Source organism: Megalobrama amblycephala, linkage group LG1 (assembly GCF_018812025.1).
Source record: "Megalobrama amblycephala isolate DHTTF-2021 linkage group LG1, ASM1881202v1, whole genome shotgun sequence".
NCBI lineage: Eukaryota > Metazoa > Chordata > Actinopteri > Cypriniformes > Xenocyprididae > Megalobrama > Megalobrama amblycephala.
The window spans coordinates 34,279,361-34,305,832 of NC_063044.1; the positions used below are offsets into that span (position 1 = coordinate 34,279,361).

At 37.9% G+C, this 26,472-nt stretch overlaps 1 protein-coding gene across 6 annotated transcripts in view; it reads left to right on the top strand.

Annotated features, from left to right (window-relative positions):
- Positions 1-25,832, top strand: part of cep112 (centrosomal protein 112) — a 193,814-nt gene extending 167,982 nt beyond the window's left edge. For 4 of the 6 annotated variants that reach the window (XM_048190649.1, XM_048190684.1, XM_048190667.1 and 1 more), the window contains 4 exons: positions 4,800-4,889; positions 17,807-17,908; positions 23,597-23,694; positions 25,564-25,832. In XM_048190649.1, coding sequence (XP_048046606.1) covers positions 4,800-4,889; positions 17,807-17,908; positions 23,597-23,665 — 261 coding nt within the window. In that variant the 3' untranslated portion in view covers positions 23,666-23,694; positions 25,564-25,832. The remainder of the gene's footprint in view (positions 1-4,799; positions 4,890-17,806; positions 17,909-23,596; positions 23,695-25,563) is intronic. The other 2 variants (XM_048190658.1, XM_048190676.1) reach the window with 2 other exon arrangements.
- Positions 25,833-26,472: the final 640 nt, after the last annotated feature.

Consider the following 26,472-nt stretch of genomic DNA (forward strand, 5'->3'; position numbering starts at 1 on the left):
TCAAACACAAATTAAGAAATTTTTATATAGATATATCTGTCCCTCCATTGAAAGTCCATGTAACCAAAGCTTAGAAGATCCCAAAAGGTCATAAAGGTCAACATTTGAACTGAGCTGTTTAATCAAAGTCTTTTAAAGAGATTTAATCTCTTTATACGAAGAACAGATGGGAGATGAGACTCTGATTGGTTTATTGCACGTTACGCCCAAAACACACATATTACTCATTAAGAGAATAGGGACAACCCTTTTAGACCATGCGCCTGGTGCTGACCATTTTTCTCGTCGTTAAACTAGCAAAAGTGGATTTGGACACGCCTGATGTGCACCTGTGCTGTGCGCTTTAGACCATGTGCTTAGATCATTAAAATAGGGCCCCTCGAGTCACTGATAGTAAGAAAATGTCCTACAAGACATGACAAAAAATGTAGTTTTAAGTGAACATATCTGTCGCCATTATAGCAGAACCTTATTTTCTCCTGAAATTTTCCTCCAAATCTGACCTGACGACATCATTTGGAAGCATGCCTTAGTAAATCAGGCAAGGCTGCAGTTTTGAACACTGATTCAGTAATATAATTTTCTATTTCATTTTCATCAAATCCATGCAGCTTTTAGTGTGAGCAACAGCAATAGAAAAATCTGTCTTTTCTCTTTCAGATGTAGCAGTATGTAGTATCTGTTACTCAAGGGCAGTTAAACAAAGTAGTTTGCTTTCATATTTCCATTTCCTGTTCTCAAAAGACTTCCAAGCATCAGGTCTGTTTTAATTACACCGCACACTGCACTGGACCCTTTTTTCTCCCACAAGCTGCTTTGTGTGTTTGTAGTTTGCTGAAGGATTTGTGAAGGACGTGTTGGCATGCTCAGCTCTTGGCATGGGAGAGTTGTGGATGCTATTGAACTGTGATTGTTTGAAAGCAGCAGTCACTGTGTCAGAACCACAAAACACCAAAGCAGAAAGGAAATAAAGGCTCAAACACTGCTTTTACAAACCCAATATCTGCCTCATAAAGAGTCACAGGGTCAGAAGAATATGTCTCTCTTTCTTATGTTCTTTTTTTTCACCTTGGTAAACGATTGAAAAAAATCACAAAAGAATTACACTGAATTACACTTGAAGATGGCGTGACTTGCGCAGTAAGCGACTGCATAGCAATGACTCTGGCAACACCCTAGCAACCACACAGCAGCAACAAAAAAAAAAACTGGCCACATAGCGACACCCTGGCAACCACCCACAACACATATCAGGGCAACAAATTTTGCTGTTGAATGCTTGAATTTGATTGGTTGACAAATTATTTTCAGGGAAATGCGCAGCTAAAGTAGTTCCAGGCAGGTTTTGACCGCATTACATGTCCATATCCATATCACTTCTCTAAATGGTTACAGATATTTCAATGGTCCTTAGAGCCTGCAACAGCAAAAGAACCAAAAGAACCAAAACCCACAATGACACTTACCAAGAAAATAAATATGACAAATTATTTTTGCCACAAAATTACATTTTATTTTGTACGGAAAGCACTCTCTTTCTCCTGCTCTCAAGGCTTGGGATGAAATGCGTAAGAAATCAGTTCCACACACGAGTGTTTTGAGGACAAAAATATTTAAAATAATAAAGTAATAAAAACATTTGCATTATTTTCTAATAATTCAATGGCCCGTTGTCAATTATTCCTTACTTATGAATGGTTTTTTTTTTTTCTTTAATGGATGAATAGTTCACAATAAGACCAGAACTTATATTATAGTTAATTTTAATTCCATGTTGACTTAATAAATGTTAAATGGATATCTGCTCTTAATAAACAAGTTGTTGTTGCAAGCAAAATTCTTCCTCACATCCGTCGTTCAATAGTCAGGTTAAAGACATTATATCTACCACATCCACATTCCCTGCTGTCATCATCAGCCTCACATGTGCGCAGCTGGAAGACAGAGCGAAGGGAAGGGAAGACCGTCTGTAATTTAGCAGTGCGAGCTCTCTCACACGGCCACATTGATGTGTGCACAGCCCTCTGGGCCAGAACTGCACTTCTGTAGTTTTAAAGTGATCTGGCTTGTCGTCATTAGCGGATCTCTTTAATCTGATGCTTGGAAAACTTCTTAAAGCAGCACACTACAAATAGAAATTCCACATGAATAGCCGGCTAGTGCTAACAAAACATGGGCTGCAGTTTAAAGAGGCCCTCTTTTTTCTCTTTTCTCTTTTCTATTGCCTTTACCCGAGGGAGACATACTTGCCTTATCGTTCGAGGTGGACCACCCAAGAAAAATGACTCAGGTCTCACCTTTGAGTGTGTGAGTGAGCTTTTCAGCTCAGAACTTGCGCATCAACATCTATGCAGGTCCGTACGTGTGTGAACGCCGTATTAGTTGTGTGCGAGTGTGTGTTTTAGTAATCTATGGGGATGAACAGCTGTTGAAGAAAACCAAGAAGGCCAAGACAAGAAAGTGAGAGAATAAAGGCCACTGCCATGCCTCTCTCTCCATTCAATCCCCCTTCCCTTGCCCCCAGGAAATCAAATGTTCCACGTTTGCCGCTTGTTTAGATTGATCCCGCTCTGGCTGGCTGATAAAGAGCGTATCGCCCTGGCCATCTGGACCCTGTTTGGAGAGATTCACCATAGAAAATCACACGTTCACGCAGAGAGGAACAACAGCTGTGAGGTTGCTATGCTTCCCTCGGCCCTTTGGAAGGTTTCGAGGGAAAACACAAGGCGGTATCAAGGTGTATCCTGGATCAAGTGCAACTCGGGAGTCCAGGAGACCTAGGGTTTGCGGTGAAGTGGTCTATTGAGTGCTCTCTCTGTCCCTGGAGATCAAATGAAATGGAGCCCTGTAGAACATCGGGCCACAAATCCACTTTAAGAGCTTGTCTTTACTGGCCTCCCTCACCTTCGTGCTCGGCTTAGCCGGTGACCTTTATCCCGTCTGGAAGGACCCGATGAGCTCTTCAGGAGAACGTTGGGACAAAGGGATCACCCACAATGACTCATTCAGGCTGTTTATTAATGAGAGCTGCAGATGACAGGGTCCTTTTATGACAAAGACGGAGATATTTTCAGCCCCTCACCCCACCCCGGCACTCGACTGTTTCGTAAATCTGCTAGGAACCACATGAAAGACTCTGCTCATAACTGTCAGCACTCTTCCAGGAAACATCACCACACAAAGGCTGTTACAGTTCTGGGGTCTGCTCGCGTTCGGGTTACTGGTTGTTGTGTTCCATTAGATGAGGACTACCACAAAATGAAGGTCATGAATTTGTCATACTTTACACAAGCTTCCTAAATTTTCCTTTAGGCCAGTCCAGGGTCCAAAATTAACTTGCCACACCTGCTGATGGGCCTTAGGTAGACACCATATTTCATTTAATGCTGATGTACAGTAAATGAGGCTGCAAGGGATGGAAGTACATTGGGTTCACAACTTAAAGGGATAGTTCACCAAAAAATGAAATTTATCCAATGATTTACTCACCCTCAAGTCATCCTAGGTGTATATGACTCTTCCTGAAGCCATTTGAATTACATTTATGATGGATGGATGCACTTTTGGGCTCTTATTCTATTCACTACAATTATAAAACTTGGAAGAGCCAGGATATTTTTAAATATAACTCAGATTGTGTTTGTTTGAAAGAAGATAGTCGTATACACCTAGGATGGCTTGAGGGTGAGTAATCATGGGATAATTTTTGGGAGAACTATCCCTTTATGTTCCACTGGACATGTTTTTGAAAAACATTCTTTCAGGTTGAATGGTCGACACAGAAGTACACAACTGTTTGTTTCCCTTTGATTACATCAGTACAGGCTGAAGGTTTCTTCTCTCTTACAGTGGGATTTAAACACTGTATTATGCTCAAAAAAGCGACTCACATTTTTTTGCTTGGCATAGCATTCATTTTGAACCCTGGGTCGATTTAGCAGTCAGTCGGTCAATTTTCATTGCATTACACCATCACTGACCTTTCACCCTTCACAGCCAGAAAGTCAGGCACCAACACTGCAGAAGAGTTAAGTCCACTTATAGCATTATTTAAGGTTTCTTGTACCAAAAAGGGGTTTTCATGAACCTTTTACAATTAAACAGGTTGTTTTTGCTACTGTCTCTTGAAGACATCTATATGTAAATTACCCGTGTTCTCATGTCTAAGGACTGGCGTATTTCCATGCACTGTCCTTCATCAGGTCAGGGCAGGTTTCAGAATGCTAAATAGGTGTTCATATGCAAATGTGGGTGGTCATATGTTGATGTTAATGATGAGCTATGAACAAGCTGTTTGTGTAGCTTAGTGTTGTGATAAATTGTCTGAAGGTTTATAGAATGTAGTATGAAAATAATATTTCCATGTCACCAGGATGTGACCTCTTTAAGGATGAGCAACAGCTTTCATCCAATCAGAATTTCTTAAATGGATCTAGCAGACTTCTAAGGCAAACAACTGCTTTACTAGCATCCTGCTCTTTTTTCAAATTTTCATGGTGGATAGTGGTACAGATGTGCTAGAACATCTGGATCAAAGTGTCAGGAACTGTGCCAGTTTCCACTGTGATTGCAGAATCCTTTGCTGCTTGGCCTTTTAGAAGAATGAATGACTGATTTTGATTTTGTTTTAAATGGTTTTGAAATAAAATGATTGGATGTCGGCGGATGAAACTGTTTATGATGCATTTATACCCTTCGTTATGGATCTGATTGATGCTCGGCTTTATTGACAGGGATGCTTCTTTCCTTTATCTGAAATCTACTTTATCTGACACTCGATTCACAATTTTCCCATTCAGGTTCTTCAGGAACGTGCGGAGGCTCTACAGAGACAGCTGCATGCAGTTGAGAAGAAGTTAATGAGCCGCGAGTTGGAATACCAGGAGCAGGTAAAGTTACAAATGGCTTGGACCCCAGAGTGTGTACCACAGCCCCTAGAGGGCCAGGAAGAAGCCACGTCTCCTCACTGAGTCACTGATATGCCCCGTGCACATTTTACACATTCCATGAGATCCGGCTTCAAGAGCCAGAGCCCTGGGCCAGGAATGCTGTCCTCATTTCAGAGGGATTTCTCCATAATAACAGGCCACTTTGACCTTGAGTTAAGGAAAAAGACAGAGAGAGAGAGAGCTAATTAGCTGATTAATAGCTCCAGGAGGGTCTCTGAACCTGGTATGTGTGTAGAAACGCCCTTTTGTCCTGAAAACCTCTGGTGACCTTAACTGGGCTCCTCAGACAGTTGTTGGGATGTGCCCTGGGCTGAAGTATCTGTTGAACTACAGGCGGGCTCTCTAGAGGAACAGCTGCACTGAGTTGGCACCATATTCTGTGGAAGAGCCCCAAAGATGCCTTTTGTCACACTGAGAGCCAATAGATTAGTGGTCAGATTGTGTCATGACAAACATAGGCAGACGCCTACAATTAGAGACAACTAGATGGTGTCTAGATCTACACGTCTTGCTGTTTGTTGAAGATATCTGGAAGCCCTACTGAAAAATAAATATACTAAAATGTATTTCAAATACATTTATATCATGCTACATATACTATAAATACATTTACATATTTATGTACTTAATAAAATACCTTGCAATTGCACTTTTGGTATACTAAACTGGTATACTTAAAGTCTGCTAAATTGGAACAACAAATTTTGTACCTAATGCACTTTAATTGTGCGGAAGTAGTGAAGAATATATGGCTGTATATCAGCACAGCTGTGATTTGGCCAAGGCCGCAGGCCGAGTGCCGTAGGTAATCACAGCGTGCGGATATACAGCCTTATTGCATGGCTGCGAGTGTGTTATTGCATTTATACAACAGTTCGACAGCACGAGTGTGTAAATAAATAAGAAACAGCAACGGAGTGTCTTTAAAACTCTCTTTTGTGCAGAACTACTTCCTTCTGCCACAGATTCAAATCTCAAGTTGACAGTTTGACCAATTCTTCAGGATGATGTCTATATTATTATATCCATTATAAAATCTGTTTGGATGTCCGCTGAGGAAAGCAATCTTTGTATTTATCCTTTTTACAGCTAAGGGAATTTTCCAGTGCTAAAACATCATTTGTTTGCAAAAGTCCCTTTCAATTTAAAAGTCTCTTTCGACTCACTCATTGAATGAGTGTCATTCACTCATAAGGTTTTGTTGCCATCTAATGGTGTATTAATGTAACTTTCCCTCAATCCATATTACGCACTAATGGACTAATGGACTAATTCTCAATACCAAATACAACATATTTGTATGAAATAATATTTATTGAACAACAATATTTAAATTAACAATAGCCATTATAAACTACAGTAGTGTTTCCCAACTAGTGTGCTGTGGATAATTACCAAATGCCAAAAAATAAAATAAAATAAATGCTACACAGTTAGGAATATATCATCGGAAACCTTGTATCTTTATATTTCCTCGTTTTTGTTTAATTTTTTAATTTATTTTTTTTTAATCAATGCTATTGGTCACCCTTTATGCCTGTATGTGGGTTTTTTCAAATATTTAATGAATGAAAAGGATTTTAAAGATCTTTTGACAAAACCTTGTAACTCCATTTGATCCTCAAACTGTCAGTCAAACCTCATAAATCCACCCCACCTCTATTGTGAATGAAGTGCCACATGCAGTTTGGAGATCTCTGCTTCTTTGCAATGCAAAGGTAAATAAAGATCTGATGTTTGAAAAAAAAATTCTGCATTTTCTTTCTCAAGAAACACTATGGGCCCTATTTTAACGATCTAAACGCAAAGTGTAAAGCGCACGGCGCAGGTGCACTCAGGGCGTGTCCAAATCCACTTTTGCTATTTTAACGACGGAAAAACGGTCCGTGCGCCGGGACGCATTTTTGAAATGGGTTGTCCCTATTCTCTTAATGAGTAATGGGCGTAACGTTCAATAAACCAATCAGAGTGTCATCTCCCATTCCCTTTAAGAGCGAGATGCGATCGCGCCATGGCAGATTGCTATTTACATGGCGTACACACGATGAGTCAGTTAATATATATGTGTGTGTATTGGCACGATTGTTCAATTAATTAGCCAATTTCGTACATCATATATTATAAGTAGTAATAGGCTGAATTGAAAATAGGTAGCCTAATTCTAATACACGCAATGACTATTCATCATTACATTTTTATATTTATGTAGCATACACAATAATATTCTTTTACACTGTAATCCTTTTGTTTTTAATATTTGGCATGTTTGTGTGATGTGCATCCCTGTGTGTAATAAGCAAAGTCAACGCGCACTGTGGACGCGCCCAGAGGCGCAGTTTCTACCAACGCGCTCTAACAAAAAAAATATTGCGCCACTGACTTTAGACTTTAGACCAGGTTTGAGTTGGTCTATGGCGCAGCCTATTTTCAGCTCCTTAAAATAGCAATGCGCCGGCAATGCACCTGAACACACCTCTTTTTTAGACCAGCACGCCCATGGGCGCACTAACTGGCGCAAATGCATTTACTAATTTAAGGACGTGGCGCTGAACGGGAAAACGCGAACAGTGCCGGACGCAAACTAGCAAACACACTTGCGCTGCGCCTTGCGTCGCATTGCGCCGGGTGTATTATAGGGCCCTATGTCTGTAAAGGCTAATGTTTTATTTGAAGAGTGGAGAAGAGTCTTCGGCTGATATTTCCCATCTAGCTGTAGCTGATATGCTATGCTATAGAATATGTAGGTTAAATATAGCCTTAATATTAAATTATCAAATTTAACATAGCACAATTTTATTTGCTCTGGAACAAGTAATAGATTAATAAGACCAAAGATTGCCCATTTTATGTACCCAAAATGAATTACATCTCATGTTTAACCACTATAATGGCATCTTTACACAGCAAAGTCGGCACAGAATGCTTCTCTGAAGCGGCATAAATGCATTTACACAGGCAATAAATCACGGGAAACATAACTATTTGAACATAACTATTTAAAACTACAGTTTTAACAAAATGAATTTAAAAGTAATGAAATAATAAACAATGAAATAAAACTCAAAAAAATACGAAATTTTAAATTAATTTCCTCTGCATGCTATAGCTATCTCACATTTTGATGTTTGTCATAATTCTGTGGTACTGATAGTTATCTTCTATTTCTTAATAAAAATTGTTGGAACAAATGAAATTATTCATTATTACACCAGGTAGATCACCACAGGATTAAAAGATGTCAAACATTTTTTTCTTTTCTTTTTCAAAGAGCCAGAAACAACAAATGATGATAGCGTTTGCATGTGTCAGGCAGTACAGCAGATGTCACCAAACCGTCGTGTGTGGGTGAAATATCGTCCTCAAGGAGATGATTTGTGGAAATATAATATAACAATGCACAATCACAGTGACGCCAATTGTGTTAAGCATTTACCGTATCTAAGAGAAATGTAGCAGCGTGTTGATCTGACAGTCTCTTCATTAGGAAGATTACAAACGGCGAAAGCCAACTGATGACACACAACGATTCTCTGCTGTTATTTTGGTGGTTTGCTTCACAATGTGAGTACAGGACTCTTTTACTTCACTGCCCCTTGTTGGTAGACATTTTCCTAATTTGCCCTATGTTTCGTATCCTGCTTCTTGCCTGAGCTGACTGGAATGCTTTTGGTGTTCATGACAATGACGTAGTTTAGGGCGGCTATATTTCGCGTTCATTTACACTGAACCAGAACAGTATAAGAGTCGCCTTTGATACTAGGGGTATACTGAGGTGGGTCAGACCTGGTGTATTTCTGCTTTTATGCGGCATTACGTCTTTACACTGAATTCTGAGCAGACACAGACCAGCTTTAGAGCAGCCTTAAATCGGCTGTGTAAAGATGCCTTAAGACACAGTGCAAATCCCCGAAGCACTGGCCGAGATGAAGCTGTTCTCGGTGGGTACACGAGCACTGAACGGCCGTTGACAAACTGGAGCTCACATCTCCAAAAACCTCTAAACAAATAGTAAAATAGATGCTATATTAAATACGAGTCACATATTTCAGGTCTAAACAACTACATTCTCACCTAAAAAACTCTTAAAACTACAGTTTGTGGTACAACAAGTGTAGTATTCAAAAAAATTACGATGGATTTGCTCGGCCAACATGACAGTCACTACAAGTGGAGTGATACAAACGGTGAAATAGTAAGAGTGCTGTTATCACTAAAATATCGTATGGCTATCAACCAATCAGATTCGAGAACCAGAAAGAACTGTTGTATAAACTTATAAATTCAAGATTATATAAAGAACAGAAATAGCATTTGCAAGCCATCATGGAAGTCCATGATGTTCTGTAATGCTTATTTCTGAGCGAATCAGGATGTTCAGTGAGAAAAATATCTGGATTAGCTGTTCCCAACTTTAATATGAGGGTTACATAATGACAGAATTTTCATTTTGGGGTCAGCTGTGTCTAGGGTCAATTTTGATTTCATTTTGACTTCAAGACCCAAAGACAAGGCCTCCGCTTTGGAATGTGATCGCCCACCCCAGACCTCCTTAAGAGACAGAGCGCCTGCAAAGAACATCTACTCCCACCTCATAAACCCTCACAGCACTCCACATCTCAAACACTGTGAATGTGTTCGTGAGAGAGGGAGGATATGTGGAAATAAAGGCTGAGAGGCCTGCTCTCTTTTCAGTGCAGTGATATTGCCCCAGTTTATCTTCCAAGACATGTCTTTGTAATGCAATCCTCGGCATGCAAAAACAGCCCTCTTTTTGCCCAGACTTCAAACAGATGTTCCTTGCTCGGTTGCTCCGGGCCCCTCCACGCCTGCTTGGCATGAAATGTCGGCATGGCAGCGGTGTGTTTCTGCGCAGTCTCGCTGGCACGCAGGATGAGACGATTACAGACACAAAGCCTTCGAAACAGTTAAGTTACGAAGTCCTCAGAGAGGTTTCCTCCTGAGGCGCAGCAAGGTGTTATTTTCATATTAGGATGGATCTGACATGTTAGTTAAACAGGAGCTATTCGCTGCATGCTAAGTGTGCTGACGACTGCAGTGCCGGCATTGAGTCTTAATCTACCGAATCTCCCTTCTCTGCTGGTGAGGGCGAAGCTGAGCTTTTGATGCAAGCATGGGATTTTAGTGATGTCAGTGAGGATGCATTTAACGCTCCGAAGCTTTCAAACTGTAATTAAATGTACAGTATGTCATTTCTCTATCACCAAACAGATAATCATAATCTATTACAAAATACTTTTTAGGTAATATAATATGACTACTTTTCAATTACTTTTAACTCATTTATCAAATTCATTTGAAAATAATCTTGATAAAAAAATACAGAAAATATTTAACAAGAAAGAACATATATTCCATTCTTTGTTATTAACAACAAGATTTGCATTAAAAATTACATTACATCAGGGTTTCTTAAACTAAGGTTCTTGAAGGAACTGCAGGGATTTAATAAGTTGATGAAAAGATGACAAAAAGGTAAAATCACCTTTTTGCATTTCTTTCACTTTGCAGATGTTAAATTAAAGTAATTCTTGTGATAGACCCTTGCCTAGGTGTAATTGGATGTCTTTTAGTGTGCAGACAATTTAGTTTTTTTGGTTGATTAAACTTTTCTTGATTTACGAAATGGACTGGTTATCTTGAATAAATTCAAGCAAATCAAAATTTGCTAAAAAAAAAAAAAAAATGAAATATTTCATTTGTTTGCCTGCATGTCAGGTGACGGTTAACCAATATCTCTGAACTGTGAATATGCAAATGTTAAATTATTGACTTGATTATTGAAAATTTGGGGGGGTCTATTTTTTGACAAAACTGACAAAAAGTTTTTGAGAATTTTCAGGGAAAAAATGGGAATGTGTTACGATATGGAATGACATGACTTTGTGCATTTTAAAATTATGAAACATAAGAATGAGTGAGAATTAATAATTTACTGCCATTGTGTGTATAATATGTAATCATGTAATCAATAAAATGTAACTGCAGACTGATTAAAGTATTTTAAAATTGAATATAATATATAATATATGGGGTGCTTAAACAAACAATTCACATGAGATAGAATCTTGTGTTTAGAACAGAACAGCAAATATGAACCAATTTTAACACTTTCTTAAAAGCTTATGATGTCAACTATGGGTATAACAGTACACAAAAATGACAGTTCGGTATGTACCTCAGTGTCACGACCGGCTTTTTTTTTTTTTTGCACTTCTAACTGCTTCTCTTTCATCTCAGTTTGAATTAACAACAACTGCTTTTGTTGCTCAGATGTTAAATGAGACTGTGTTGATGTCACATTAACAAACGTTGATGCGTCTTCAGAAAATTGAGACTCCAAAACCCCACGTTCAATTAACTCGGTCTTTACCAAGGTTTTAATGTTTTCTTTTACACGTTTATCTTGACTCATCAGATTAATTTTGTAGTGTTCTGCAAGTTCTAATAGTTTGATCCTTGGTTAAATCATTTAACAAGATTTCGGATGGCGCACTAACAACTTTTGAGGTCATTGTGACAAATGTATGGCTACTAATTTTTCAATAAAAAAATTGAGACAGAAATTGGAATAAGCAATTCCCTCTAACTAAATTTTTAAGCTACCTAAACTCATACCTAATCTTCATACAGTTACTTGCAGTGGGTTTTTAAACACTGTAAACCAGCGTTTGTAATAGCAAATGATTAACGGGTCACTACTACAAAACACGGACGTGTACCCGAGACAAATGCTCTAACTGCTTTCACCGTACAAAAATAATAAACTAAAATAAAAAAGTTTGGAATATCCTGTTATGGACATCCCGCTAAACCTACACAGGGAAAAGCTTAATCCAAGACATTTCTCTCTTCAAATAACAAACAGTTGTCAATACTTACCAAATTAAACTCCCGCAAAGCAATCAACAAATCACCCAAACCAACCACTAAAAACCTCCACCAATCCTCACTTAACAAATATTATCGCAAAAAAAGAAATGTTTTTAACGAATTAATCATCCATTTAACAAAATTAATTTAAAAAAAGTTATTAACTAATAAGTGCAAGTTGACAAACAAACCGGGCAAACTAAACTAAAACTTGACTAAAGCCAAGTTTACACTACAGGACTTTAAACGTCGGCAGATCGCTGTGCTGTTCAGACTACGTGACTTGCTATGGAGTCTTGAAGTCGTTGTGGTGTTCACACTACATGACACTACCTAAATGATCTGCAAAAGCTGACGAGCTGACGACAACTGTCACCCAACGACTTTATTTGAAAATGGATGTTGGGACGGTTCGGTATGTTTTTTCGGGTACAGCTGGGGAAAAACAAACAATGTTTTTTTTGTTTTTTTGTTTTTTTTTTAATATCAAACAGTGGTTTACTAAACAAAATATGGCTGTTTTAAATAAATCAACTCTGTCATATAGTTCACTTAAAACAACAACTGACTGTTTACATGAATACTCGCCAAGACCAGCATTTTGACATTATTTTGTGTGTATTTGACTGTTTAAGCGCAATAAGCAGCAAAAAAGTACTAAATTTTGTACTGATAGGGGGCTTTATGTGCACACACTTTGGGTGTGAGCACAAAATCTGCGGGAAAGAGTAAAATTATGTGCAATACATGCAATCCTATGCTGAAATTCAAGCCCTGTAACACCAACAATATTCATCCGGAGCAAATGAAACGAGTGAGGGGAGGCGGGTTTGTGTGTCAACTCACTGTTGGAGAGATGAGAGTGCAAGAAAGAGCAGCTGGTATCGTGTATCTATTCTGTGGAAAATAAGTATTGGAAGCATTTCAAAAATGTCAGTGTCTATGTATCAAAAAATCTATATTTTTGACAACACTATATTTCATTTAGTTTATTTTAGATGCCTTTTTTAAAAGACTACAATTGAAAAATGTATATATTATATATAAAATTCCACCCGCATTTGGCGGGTTGGCAGGTGTACACATGCATACCGAACCGAAAGAACTGTACAGAAAATGTTCAGTACAAATACGTGTACCGTTACACCCCTAATGTCAACCAAAAAAGGAACCCCCCCTAAGGACAGAGCCACTACCACCACATGGAGTAGCATATTTTTTTCAAAACCCAACCAGTTCCCAATGAGTGCTGCACTTTTCTCTTGATGACTTTCTTTTTTTACTCAGAAAAATATCAGATTACACCAATTAAATGAGTTGCAGATGCTTTTTCTAGTTAACTTTAATACTGTATTGTATAAACAAATTCAGTTCATGTACTACATACCAGCATTGTTAGTATTAGTTTTTGCCAGTGACAGGGACATTAGATTTGGCTTTACATTTCCACAAAAAAACATGCCTGAACCTTAGATCTGTTCCACTCCATTGCCAGCGCACCATAGAGTAAGTGCTGTCATTTTCCATTAGCTTCCCATTACCGGTGCTACTGCGGAGCCCCACTCCACTGGAGAGGCACTTCATAAATCATACTTCTGCCTCATAACTTCATAAAGAGTCTCCTCCAACCTCTAATTTCTGCTCACATCGCCTCTTGAAAATGCTCCTTTTCAGTTTGCGTGCTATTCAGAGAGCGTCTTACTCAACCGGTGCGCTTGACTCCAGAACCGCCAATTTTGAGACGCAAAACTTTGTGAGTGGTGCAGGTTTTTGATGTACCCTTGTGAATCTGACAATGTTTTTGTCACTTTACCATGTTTTTTTGAATGCTTGTGCTCTCTTTCCCTCCCCTCCACCCCTTCATTAGCATACATCAAGCTCCTGACGACATGACAAACTTTATTTGAACATTCAAAGTGCCGAGGTCTAGCTGCTTTCAGCTGGCAGCTGTCAAAAACCCCAGCTAGTGACACATCCTGCATCGTGCAAAGTCAAATGCAGGCACAATCTAAAGACTATATATAGATGAAATAGTGTCATTTTAAGTGAGAATGGTGCGGAAAAGAGACTGCCGCTCAGTCTTCAAAATAGAGATTGGTTTATTAAACAACAAAGAAAACTTTTAAAAAAAGGAAATGAAGATGAATCGTTCAGTAGTCATATTGTTCATTTGTGAAATCTGGAAGCTTTTATATGCGGTTCATTGGTTGATGGAAAAAGATCAAAAATAAAGCACAAATCCTTATCCTCAAAATGACCCAGTGTTTCAGCTGTGATTGTACAGACCTGTCAGAATTTATTAAAATAGAAAACCTGTATAAATTCAGAGTGATTATGTCCCAGGGAATATACTGAGTGTCTTTGTATTTCATGCCACAGTCGAGAATGTTTAAAGGGATAGTTTACTCAAAAATAATGTTGTTTTGAACCCCACTGACTTTCATTGTATAAGCAAAAACATTTCTCCAAAATATCTTCTGTTGTGTTCCGCAGAAGAAAGAAAGTCCTACGGGTTTGGAATGATATGATGACAGAATTTTCATTTTTGAATGAACTAAACTCTTTAACACTAATCCAATGGATATTATTGTTTCTTTTTTATTTACCTTTATGTCAGTGACTTCTTAGTATATAGTGTTTTTTTCTAAGACAAGCATCACTGTTGCTCCTTCTTAGGATTAGTGATCTTAACAAACCTCCTGTCACTCTAGTTGAGCTACAGGAACTGTTGACGTCACATCAAAACTTTGCTATTAGCGAAGCCTTCCAAAGATATTTTTATAGTGATGAATCAACTGGTATTGATAATAATTTTTAAATGAAGAGGTTAATAAATGCATGTATCTAATGAAATATATATTCACAAAACAAATGACTGTCAATATGTTTGCAAGAAAACTCTCCATATTACAGAAATAGTGTTTAAAAAAGTGTTTTAAACGTTTTAGTGCAAATGCATTGGTAATTCTCACTTGCAGTTTTGATTAGAACACATCACATAACAACACAGTCGGGCGGTTGCATACAGTTTAGCCACAAAAGTTTAAATATTTCAACATACCTAAAGCTCAAATATATGCATATAGTCTGAACTCCACGTAAACTCCTGTACTACTCGCCATTGGAAATGAATGACTTTCGGTCTGTCCTTTGTCAGATATAGTATCAAGGCGCTTTTCTGTCAGCTTTCTGTAGCACAGCTGTTGGACATTCTGTAAAAGCATCTAGCATCCAGACACGATCTGAAAACAGACTTTGCTAAACAAACCAGACATATAAGATAAATACTTTTTTTATTTTATAGTCTTTTTTATTGTTTTCCATATATAGTTAATAAAAATGCTTCTTGTTTGCTGATCGACTGCAGTTTGTGAGCTACCTGGTTAAAGTGTGAATGTCAAATTTCTAACCGTTGCATTTGTTTAACACTCATAATTTCATAATTCATTTGGGTTTTTTTCTCCCTGCGAATTGAATGATATTCCATCTGCCAGTTAATCAATTACTCAATTAGTAATAATTATTATTGTTATAATAAACACAGATTAATAAAAAAAAAACATTAATATTCAGGGAAGACAATTAGTCTAAGAGCTATTTAGGGAACTGGATAATAGATATGGTGTCCATTAAGAATGGGCTTCTTGGAGTCTATAGGGCCTAATAAACCCAATGTTAGCATGTGCAAACTCCACTCGCCTTTTCTTCTGAAAATGTTGAATTAAAGACTCCTCACAGACCTGCCATTATAAATGAAAACCAAACCTCTTCTAATCACTGACACTTTGCCAAAAGTGAGTGTTCAGCTGTTGAGGGGTCCTCCACAATCTCATGCATTAACACCAGTACTAGTAAACTCTTCATCAACCCACTCTTACAAGTCAGTTTAGCCATGTTGCTGTTAGCACTCAGCTGCCAAGAGCTGCCTTTCCCTGGCACAGTTTTGCTGCATCTCGTGCTGAATACTGTTGCGCAAATAAAGCTGTATGTAACAGGCTGCCTAGGTCTATATGAAATCCACTCCCCCCATTTACTTTCCCTTACAGATGCCTTTACCTCCCACTTTCTGAGGCAAACATTCATGGCATGTCGACTTCAATTACACGTGGGCCTCCCGATACAGTACGCAGGGCTACGTCTGCTTTAATGTGTACTAGCTGTGTTGCATGGAATGTGTATGATGAAGAGGGTAATTGAGATAAAGTCTTTGGGGTTGGAGGCCAGTGTAGAGCAATACAACATGCTGTTATGAGTCCAGCATCAACCACTAGATCTCAAGAACCCTTGGACCATATGTGGTCAGCTAAAAGACACTCGGTGTTGTCTCGAAATCCAGTGTTATAATTCTTGTGGGTTAAATTCACTCAGACAGGAGTCTTTTCTCACAATGAACCTGGTTTTCAAGTTACCATTTGGAAAGACTAAATATGATCTATTTTTTCAACATTGTTTTTTAAACCAGTTGCCTCAGAAATAAGTATTGATTGACGCATCGTCAAATGAAGAGGAGGGCAGGGAAATGGGAACAATTGGCTAAGTAGCAAAGGCCTGGTCTACAGCTCACTGTGGGACAAAAAAAGAACAGAGAGCTGTGTTCAGATAATGTGTACTCTTCCTCTTTGAAGTGGCTTCCAATCCTTTCATTGTACCCTGAAAGATTAATTATAGAAAGCCAGAACAATCAGTTAAATCCACAACAGGAAAATTATTTTAGGAAAGGCAATCATCTTTCTTGTTGCGCCTCTGTTCCCTCAAACAAGGCGAATATTAAGACTTTTAACTTAAGATGGTGGACAGAGCCTGCCAGACATCAGTGCCTGTCTGACACAGCCAGCAGGAGCAAGCCAAAGCTTGAGTCAAGACCCAGATCCCTTAAGGCCTAAACCCTGACCAATACCAGACAGACCCCTTAAGACCAAGACTAGAAATCGCCTTACATTTTCACATTCACTAAGCTTGTAATGTGACATACCATCAGGATGGTGAACAGCATAGACTTACAAAAAAAATTACAATACAAAACTACAGAGTACTTTTGTGCACTTTGTATTTTTTTTAATTTTTTTATTTTTTGTATTTTAAATAAGACTGCATCAAAATAATTGTAATCTAATGCCGCTTTTCCACTGCATGGTACGGTTCAGTACAGCTCACTTTTTGGCGCTTTTCCAGTGCATGGTACAGCTTGTTACGGCTCGCTTAAATAGTACCACCTTGGTGGAGGTTCCAATCGTGCCATACCAATACTAAATGTGACGTGAAAACACTGCAGATCACTGATTGGTCAGAGAGAATCGTCACTACCAGCGTCATAGGATTTGAAACACGAGACACCAAACCCGCTAGATTTAGATAGTCAGTAACAGCCACCACAGTATCATTTGTTCACACAACTTTTTTTAAACGACTTGAAAAAAGAAATGGTTCTGTCATGGTCAGTAGATGAGGTGCAGACTCGTTGGTAGCCGAGGAGCAGATCCACGGCAGTAGAGACGGCCCAACGATACGATCAGTCTATAATCCCACCCACTTTGAAGCGGTACTAAACTGCAGTGGAAAAGCAAACCGAAAGTAAAGCGAGCCGAGCACTAACCTAGATGTCCATGTGACAAATATAACATAGACTCTTGTCAGTCTGGCCTCAGAAAAAGGTATAGTTTTCTCTTCTCTGAAAGGGAGAACCCCTCTAGATGTGACCTTGCTGTATCTTCAGTGAAACATGCCTTGTTCATTCCTCAGTTTGTTGACAAAAAGTGTCTCTCTACTTGAGTGTGTCAGGGGAATACCTAACCTAACTTGCCTAAGTTGTATGTTCATTGTATAGTTTGTTCTTGCTAAACAGGCAGCTTTTGCGGTACTCTTGCCACAGCTATAGTTTACTGAGGACTGACCACATTGTTTGACAGCCTGATGGATCCGTTATTACGAGGCATTTTTTTAAACTCTTCCCCTTTCTCCTCATGTAGATCACACATGTCCGTCAGGACTGTGAGTTGAAGATCAAAGGCCTGATGCCTGCAGAGCTGCAGCAGGAGCTGGAGGACACCATCACATCGCTTAAGTCACAGGTGATCAAACAAATACACACACCGCAAGAGTTCCCACTGGACACACATAGACAAATATATGTTGAGTGTTTAAATTTATTTTTATAAGGCAGGTCAGAAAAACCACCAACACAGACACATCTGGACATTACATAATTTCATATACATGGACTCGATCTCAACCGATTCACAAACACACCTGGATCACATATATAGACAGGATGATGTACATTATAACACAGAGAGTTCCTGGATGTCAGCAGCTTCAATTGGCGACTCTGCTTCCTGCAAACAGTCCAGGGAAACGGCTTAACACCCAGAGTATTTACTTAAGTACATCAGTCATTATCACAAAATAAACCAAGACAGTTGATAGCATGTGAAGCGGTGGAGTTTATTTTGTGGTAATGACCAACTGGATGAACATTATCTCACTTCTTACATGACTGCTTACCAAATAAATAAATTAAATATATCTCTGATATCTGTAGTAAATTATTATTCTCCTCCTCTACCTGTACCAGCACCACTGAGGACCACAAAGTTCAGTGTTAGGACCAATGCAGCTCTCTCTCTCTATTTATATCAGAAGTAAAGAAGCAGTACATGGAAGTAAAGAAGCAGGAGTACAATGTCACTGCAAGTCTCCGCATTTGCTGGCAGTTCCTTCTAATTTCATGCAAAACACAAAAGCCAATGGTTTAGCCTGCATCACATTCAATGCATCATCAAACCGCTCACCCAAGCCTGGCTACAATTAACTAATTCTGGCCACAAAACACTCCCTTTTGTCCACATTTGTCCAGATCATGGAACTTCTGATCTTTGTTCCCACCCCAACCACATGCAAACAAAGCATGAAGACTCAGCTACTCTAGACCTCACACACTAAAAACATAATTCACTGAAAAAACCAACCCAGGCTTATTGGAATTACGTGACTCTACATTTAAAAACATACCTATACATACAGTTCACTCCATTTTACAGCTGAAATGAACACTACAGGCAGTAGAACAACTTTTGTTCCTTTTCACACAAATTTTGATTACAGTGGCTGATTATCGATTATCAAAGACTTATTTTTGCGTGGTTCTTTACACAACAATATGTTGTAACCTCAAATCCCTTTCTCAAATCACATGGTACATGATTTGTAAACTAATACATTTTGACACTTGCATCACATAACCAGCTCCATATGTATGGCTTTTCTGATGTAATAATCTCGCTTGGTAGCTTACCGTGTACTCGCAATGCTGTGAGCTTGGTTACAAATCACCTGAAAAACAATTCACGGACCTCCACAAAATAACTCAAGGCCTCATTGAAGCAAGCTAAAATGGCATGGTTTCTTCAGCAAATGCATTTTCATCTCACGTTTTTAGTGCCACTCACCGGACATTTCATTTCCGAACTACCATGATGCATGCATTAACCAACACAACAGAATGTTGCTGTTGTTGCACAGTCGTGTTTAACTGTTTCTGAGAAAATTTAGTATGCACCAGTCCCTGTACATTTCAGTTTTAAACTGCCTTGAAATGTGCCACAACCAAATGTACTCTAAATATGCCCAAAACAACATATGTCAGGTTTTGCAGAAATATAGCCAGAGTCATGTATTTCCAGTGAACCTGGGTCAGAAAAACAGTTTTTTGTTTGTGATCTTATTGTCTCTGACATTGTTTGGAGCTTCCTCTTTGATATTAAGGTCTAGTTTAAATGTTCTGTATGTCATGAGCAAATTTACAGACCTGGGGTGCGTTTCCCAAAAGCATTGTTAGCCAACTAACACCGCAAGTTGCAAACTGCATCGCAAACTTGTGTGGTTAGAACAACAGCTCTCGAGCTGTGTTTAGAAGCATAGTTTCTTGTTTTTAAGACATGCGGACTTAATAAATCGTTATCTTGAGCAAAATAAGCAAGCTGACATTAAGTACAATGTATATTTTTTATTTCAAATTTATACAAATGTCATTTACGTATTTTAGTTTGTCAAGAGATTTTAAGCACCATTTTTGAAGAGTGCGCATGTGCGTACGTGCTCTGGTACATAAGAACGAGCCTATGATTGAATCTGGAAATAAAGCAAAACAACTGAGAAAAACGACAATTAGTTCTCAGCTGCCATGTTTGTAAACAGATTCATTCAAGTTATTTCTCCACCACCTGTGTGACATCATTCACCAATTTGGCTGAAGGTCAGGTTTGCGACAATACGGTTTCTGGACACAGTCGTGACTAGCTTGTTGATTTGTTTGTACTATGGAAGTGAAGCAGTGAGTTACGTCGTTGTATGGGAAATGCATCCCTGACCTACTGTTTTACTTTAAATGACATTTGATTATTTCTAACGTATTTATCATGTGTTTTATAGTCTCCAAAGCCACTATAAAAAGTCATTCATTCATATGGACCAGCCGTTGCTGATGTACAGAATGCATTTTACACCAAAACTTGAACACAGCAATCTAGGCTTTCAGCCCCTTCTATGAAGTCTTGTGGCTCTGTGCATGTGATCAGTCCACTTCAATACCCCCACATTTGGTGTCTGGTATGCGATCGCAGCATCATGCTTCCTGTCCCTCAGCTAATAATGCCGAGCAGTCAGACCTCACGTCTTTGAACTCAAGTGTCCCTTGTTTATTTGATTTCTTGGGATGGGGAGGGGGTAACAAGTGCTGTGAGTTCCTCCATAGACATGGATCTAATTTGGCCATGGGGCTTTGAAGTCTTCGGTCCAGTTCATCTCCTTATGTGCAATTACACCCGCCAACCACATTAATACAGGCTTCAAGGGCTCCGGCCATGGTCTTATTAGTTACAGTCGGCCTTGTTCTACACGAGTCTGTGGCAAGAGCATTTTTGTTAAACATTTCAAATCTAAACAATAGCTCCTTTTTGTCAGACATGGTCCGGGGCCCCTCAAACAACATTTCGAGATCACAGTTCAAAGACCCTGGCGCACGCCTCTGAATAGCTCTGACTAGATTCCTTTGCAATCGCAGCCACAACTCTGTGATCTGATATGTTTATGCATTGTAATTGGTGACCAGTGTGGCCTCCAATGTCCTTGAATATTTCGAGCATTGCACATTGCAGTACATTATTTTAACAAAACCAGCAGCCGTTTAGGAATTTAACCATAGTCATTCTTTTCAGAGTCAGAGGCATGCATTTGCAAAGATGGTAACATTAGATTTGCTTTGAGGTTTGCTCTGTGTATCTTGGTTTCCAGGAAAATCGTCGCAGAACAATGTACATTCTTTTCAGGCTCATACAAAATTTAAAAAGCCAGAATTCATCAAGTGTATTCCTTTAAGAGGTAATGAAAAATGTATTTTTCTTACATCTGATATATGTTTGCTGTAATAGCATACTGTAAACATATTTGCTACACACTACATTTTAGCACAAGGTTAAAGTGTAGTGTGTAGACTTAAAGAGTTTCTCAAAAAACGATGTATTTTTCTTGAGGTCCAATTATAGTGTATGTCATGTTGTTTTGTTTGTTTGTTTTTTTGCACTAAAAACAGACATAATTGTGACCAGCGTTGGGGAACATTACTTTTAAAAAATAATGCATTACAATATTGCGTTACTCCCTAAAAACATAATCGAGTTACTTACTTACTTTTTATGGAAAGTGATGCATTATGTTACTTTGCGTTACTTTTTCTCATCTGGGCAGGGCTTGATTGTTTGTTTTTTAATAAAAAAAGTTATATTCTTGGCAAATGTAAAGTCACTTTCATACCAAAAGTGAAATGAATAAGCCTTGGCTGAAGGAAATGTAAATTCACACGTGTACAATAGAGGGCGCATCTCAAATAAACCTTTCAGCTGCACTGCTTTTCTGGATTGCAGAAGAATAGGATGCGGGAGAAGAAAATTCAACACTCTTTAGCAAAAGTATAATTTTTGCATATTAGTATGGTTGAACTGGATCATCAAAGTTCAGCAGCAAAGACATTAATTAATAAAAAGTGACATTAAATACATAAAGCATATTTGTGTAATTTAACATTTAAATATTGCAGGTTTTGTCATATTCGGAGTTTGCATTTCACTGTTTTAGTCACATTTAATCTAGAACTACAATAAGCATCATGTTTACACATGGTGCACACAATGCCTCTGCACTTAAGGTCTTTGCACACCAAGTCCGAAATTTGTGTCTGAAATTTTAAAAAAATAAATAAATAAATAAATACGTGTCAATCACGTTTACACACTGCCTCAGAAACTTTCGTCCGTCATAAAAAAAATCGAATCAGGTTCGATTTTCTGCGTTTTTTGTATCCGTGGCATGCATTTTGAGAGACGTTTTGACAATTCAGAGCCACCATACAAGCGAACGCCAAATTCCCGAATGCTATCTGACAAGTTGATCCACGTCGTCTACAGCACAAAGCAGTAGCAATGTATAACAAACAAAGTGCGGAATACAAAGAGACAGATTGTGCCAGTAACAAAGCATCAAACTGAGCCACTGACATCCTAAAGTAAACTTTGAAACGCTCGGGATAATCACACAGCTCCTTGATGAGGTGGAACTCTCCTTTCTCTCTATGCAATCTCAGGATTGGATAGACCCAATATTTCCTCTTTCTTTTTCTCTTTTCAAGAAGAGAGAGGACATGCTCACTGCTTGAAAAGTCCATTTTGTATTGTTTTGCGATTTTTTTTTTCGCAACGGATTCATTAATATGCAAGGTCTCTGTGCATGACCATTTTTTAGGATCACGCATACAAAAATTTCGGACTCGGTGTGCAAAGGCCTTTACTCATGACTTCTCTTAGTTAATAGTCAATAAATGGGAAAACAAAGTAACTTGCATTACTTATTTGAAAAAGTATCTCAGATATTTTGTTGTAAATTTAAAAGTAATGCGTTACTTTACTTATAAAAAAGTAATCTGATTACGTAACTAATGCGTTACTCCCAACACTGGTTGTGGTTTCTGAATGTCCAATGGGTGCCATTGATGTTTTAATATACTCTAAAGCTGTGGAAGTTGATGAGCCAAATGAGCCATTTTTGCTGCTAAAGTTTTAGTAAATGCTTTTTTTATACTAAGAGGAAGTTTTGAGTTCTTAAAGTAACAGTATGTTTTAGCAAATATTTGAGACTTTTATTTACATAGATCAAGAACACTTCAATTTCTCACAATATGACCCTTTTCAAAGTAGAGTACAATAATCTGGTCTGGCAGTTTCTAAAAGGGAAAGGGCTTCAGCAGTTGTGTGATAACATTCTGAATCCTATGGGCTGCTTATATATTACTATTGTGCTGGTGCTGAAGTGCTCATACACTTCCCCAGAGATTTAGAAGCTTTGCCCATAAAGCATAGAGAACGCTTAAACGTGACCCTAATGTAAATGATTTTGTTGTACTTCAAGTCAATGCATGAAAAAAGTGATTTATTCAAGTGATAAAGCCTACCTGGTTTGGATACAGTGTAAGTGGTTCCTAATATAACAAACATACATTGTAAAGCAGTGTACAGTGTAGTATTATTACAATTAAACATGTACTTACTATAGGGTTAGGGTTTGGTTTTGGGGTTAGTTGCATGATTTATAGTTATTACTATAGTAGTAACATGTAACTATAAAATAGTGGGTAACCAAAAATTTCAAAGTAAATCATACACCAATTTTTTCCCCGTGTACCACTAAGCTTGAGCTGTGTTTGTCTGCAGGTCAACTTCCTGCAGAAGAGAGCGTCAGTCTTACAGGAGCAACTAGATGCTGGCCACATCAGGAGATGAGGGCCTGGACATTTATCCACATTCATTCAGTGAGTCAGCTGTGTATTGTCTGTTTATCTATACATTTATGTCAGAATGAGTGTGACAGAGTTCACAAACATAACAAGTGCACAAGGCACTCCAGTGTTTCCACCCCTTTGCTTTGGCATTTGGGTATGGTATAATTACTGATACACAAAGGGTCCAATTGCAGTTTGTTTTTACTTGCTGTTAAGAGGTCATGCAAAGTAAACCTGTGCAACTTGATGCCAAGATGTTGCCCAACAGCCTGATTAGAGCAAGTGCTGTCCATTTTTATAATCGGCATGTATCCAACGGTCATTGTTGTGCAGACTGAGACTCTTACCAGACCAGCTTCATAATAAAGAGACCGTCCAAACTATAAACCCACCTCCTACCAGAGCCGCAGCTGCTGCAGGTGTTGATTGGCCCTTTTGATCAGAGTGGAATAAACAGATGTGACCGCTGGTTGATGCTTTAAAGTTTATCTTTCACTTTAATTGTTCAGTGTTTACTGATCAAATTTTGTCTGCTGGGGCAGCCTGAGAAAGAGCAGCGAATCCAGACTGGTTTCTGTCTATCAGAGGCCACATTCACACCTGGTATTATAATATTTAATGTTTTTATGCTTAATATATGCTTAATATTTTTTTATTACCTGTTATACTTTTTTTCAGGATTCATTGATGAATAAAAAGTTTAAAAAAAACAACATTTATTTAAAATAGAAATATTTTGTAACAATATACACTAGTTCAAAACTTTGAGGTTGGTAATTTTAAAAACGTTTTTTTTTTTATTAATATTTTTATTCAGCAAGGGTGTGTAAAAAATTGATAAAAAATGATGGTAAAGACTTGTATTGTTAGAAAGATTTCTATTTTAAATAAATGCTGTTCTTTTTAACTTTTCATTTATCATTGAATCAATCAATGAATTTTTGTATTCGTTATGTAGATTATTTAGATCAAGAAATAGGCACAGTTGTACAATTTTATTTGTCTGTTTATCTTTTATTAGACTGTAGATTGATATAAAAGAATGCTTTATGAGAGAAACAGCTGTCTATTCCGAATTTATACAGAATGCAGTTTCAATATTTTTTAATCTGCAGAGCAAAATATATAAATAAATTTAAATTGCAACATTATGAAATAATGTAAAATATTATGAACTTAAAAAAAAAAAAAAAATTGACATAGTAAGGATGAATGTTGCTTGGTATGTGCATCTTACTACAGGAAGACTTTCCTTTTTGATCCCTGCTGAGAAAAGCTGCCCTGAAAATACTCCTGAATCTGTAATTACAACACTTATTCAACTTTAATGTGCAACTTGAAGTTCATGGGGGAAGTAATGTTCAGAATTTAGATTTTGTTGGGCCATTTTCCTATTATGAAGTCTTCATAATCAAACAAGTCTTCAAACAAGCTTCAATCGGAGTCATGGAGACAACACATTTATTTGCGTTAAAAACCCATTTACTCAACACATAGAACTTTAGGTGTCATCATAGGATTTATGTGCTAAAGTTAAATGATAAAAGATTGTCAAGACTTGTAGATATATTTTATATATAATTAGTGTTTCCATCAGCTGTATCATTCATTTTTTCTCAAAAAAAAAATTCTTGGATTGAAACTTGGCTATAATGACAGTGAGCTTTTTTAGCACTAATGCAACTCAATGAAGAGTTTGTGCATTATGTGTTTAACTAATTTGGATCCACATCTGCCATTGTTCTTCAACTGGCATGTTGTCTACACAGGAAGTCAGGCCTTACATGAAAATGAGTTTGTAGTACTTAAATTTGATGTTTAAAATATGTTTATCAAACTAACAACCATGTTTTATTTCTCATAATCACAACCCCCATCTCTCTCTCTCTCACCATATAGGTAGTGGATGATATTAGGCCATTAATATGTCCTCATGCAGACTTGTAAGGGAGCCGTCCCGATACACACCCGCCCATCCTCATCCTCACTCACTGCTGCTTCCACGCTGCACTCTTCAATGTGCCACATTTTTTAAGCCATATTTATTTACCAAGACTTGTATTTTTTTTTCATTTTTTGTTGTTGAATTCATTGTTAATTAAAACGTTCATCTGTGAAATTCGTCAATTGTTTTTATTATCATCACCATTATTAAATAGTTTCTTAAATTCCAGACTTTGCGTTGTTGTCATTATTCTGTTGAGCCTTTGGTTAAAGGTGCACTCTAAAAAATGCTGGGTTAAAAACAACCACTTCTGGGTTATTTGGTAACCCAGCACTGGGTAAGTATTGTACAGACATGCTGGGTTATTTTGACCCAGCTTGTTGGGTTTTATACATTAGCTAATTTTTTTTTTTTTTTTTTTGACAGTCAACATGATATTAAAGGTTTTTCTTTTTAAATAATAAAAATGCACTCTAAAATCTCTGTTAAATATATAGGACAGGGACAGTTTTTTATGCAATGGCGAGTCAGTCTTTTATAATCATAATGCACTCAAAAACATTTAGTAACGTTTTAGGACGTGACAGGAGAGCAAGAGCAGTCAATGTGAATCTGTAGGAAGAAAACTGATATCAGTAGACTGTTCCAGTTCATTAAATGACAATCTAATATATTCATGTTTGAAAAGTTACATCAAAAACAGCTTTACCTTGTGCTATCTCGTCTGTAAGACATTTAAGTGTCATCCCGTCAAATGCACAGCGTGACTACAGCTAGCGCAGATCAATAGCGCTACAATAGCTTGCTCGCAATCACGTGATTATGATGATGTGCTAAATTCAGATGGAGTGAAAATTAGAATG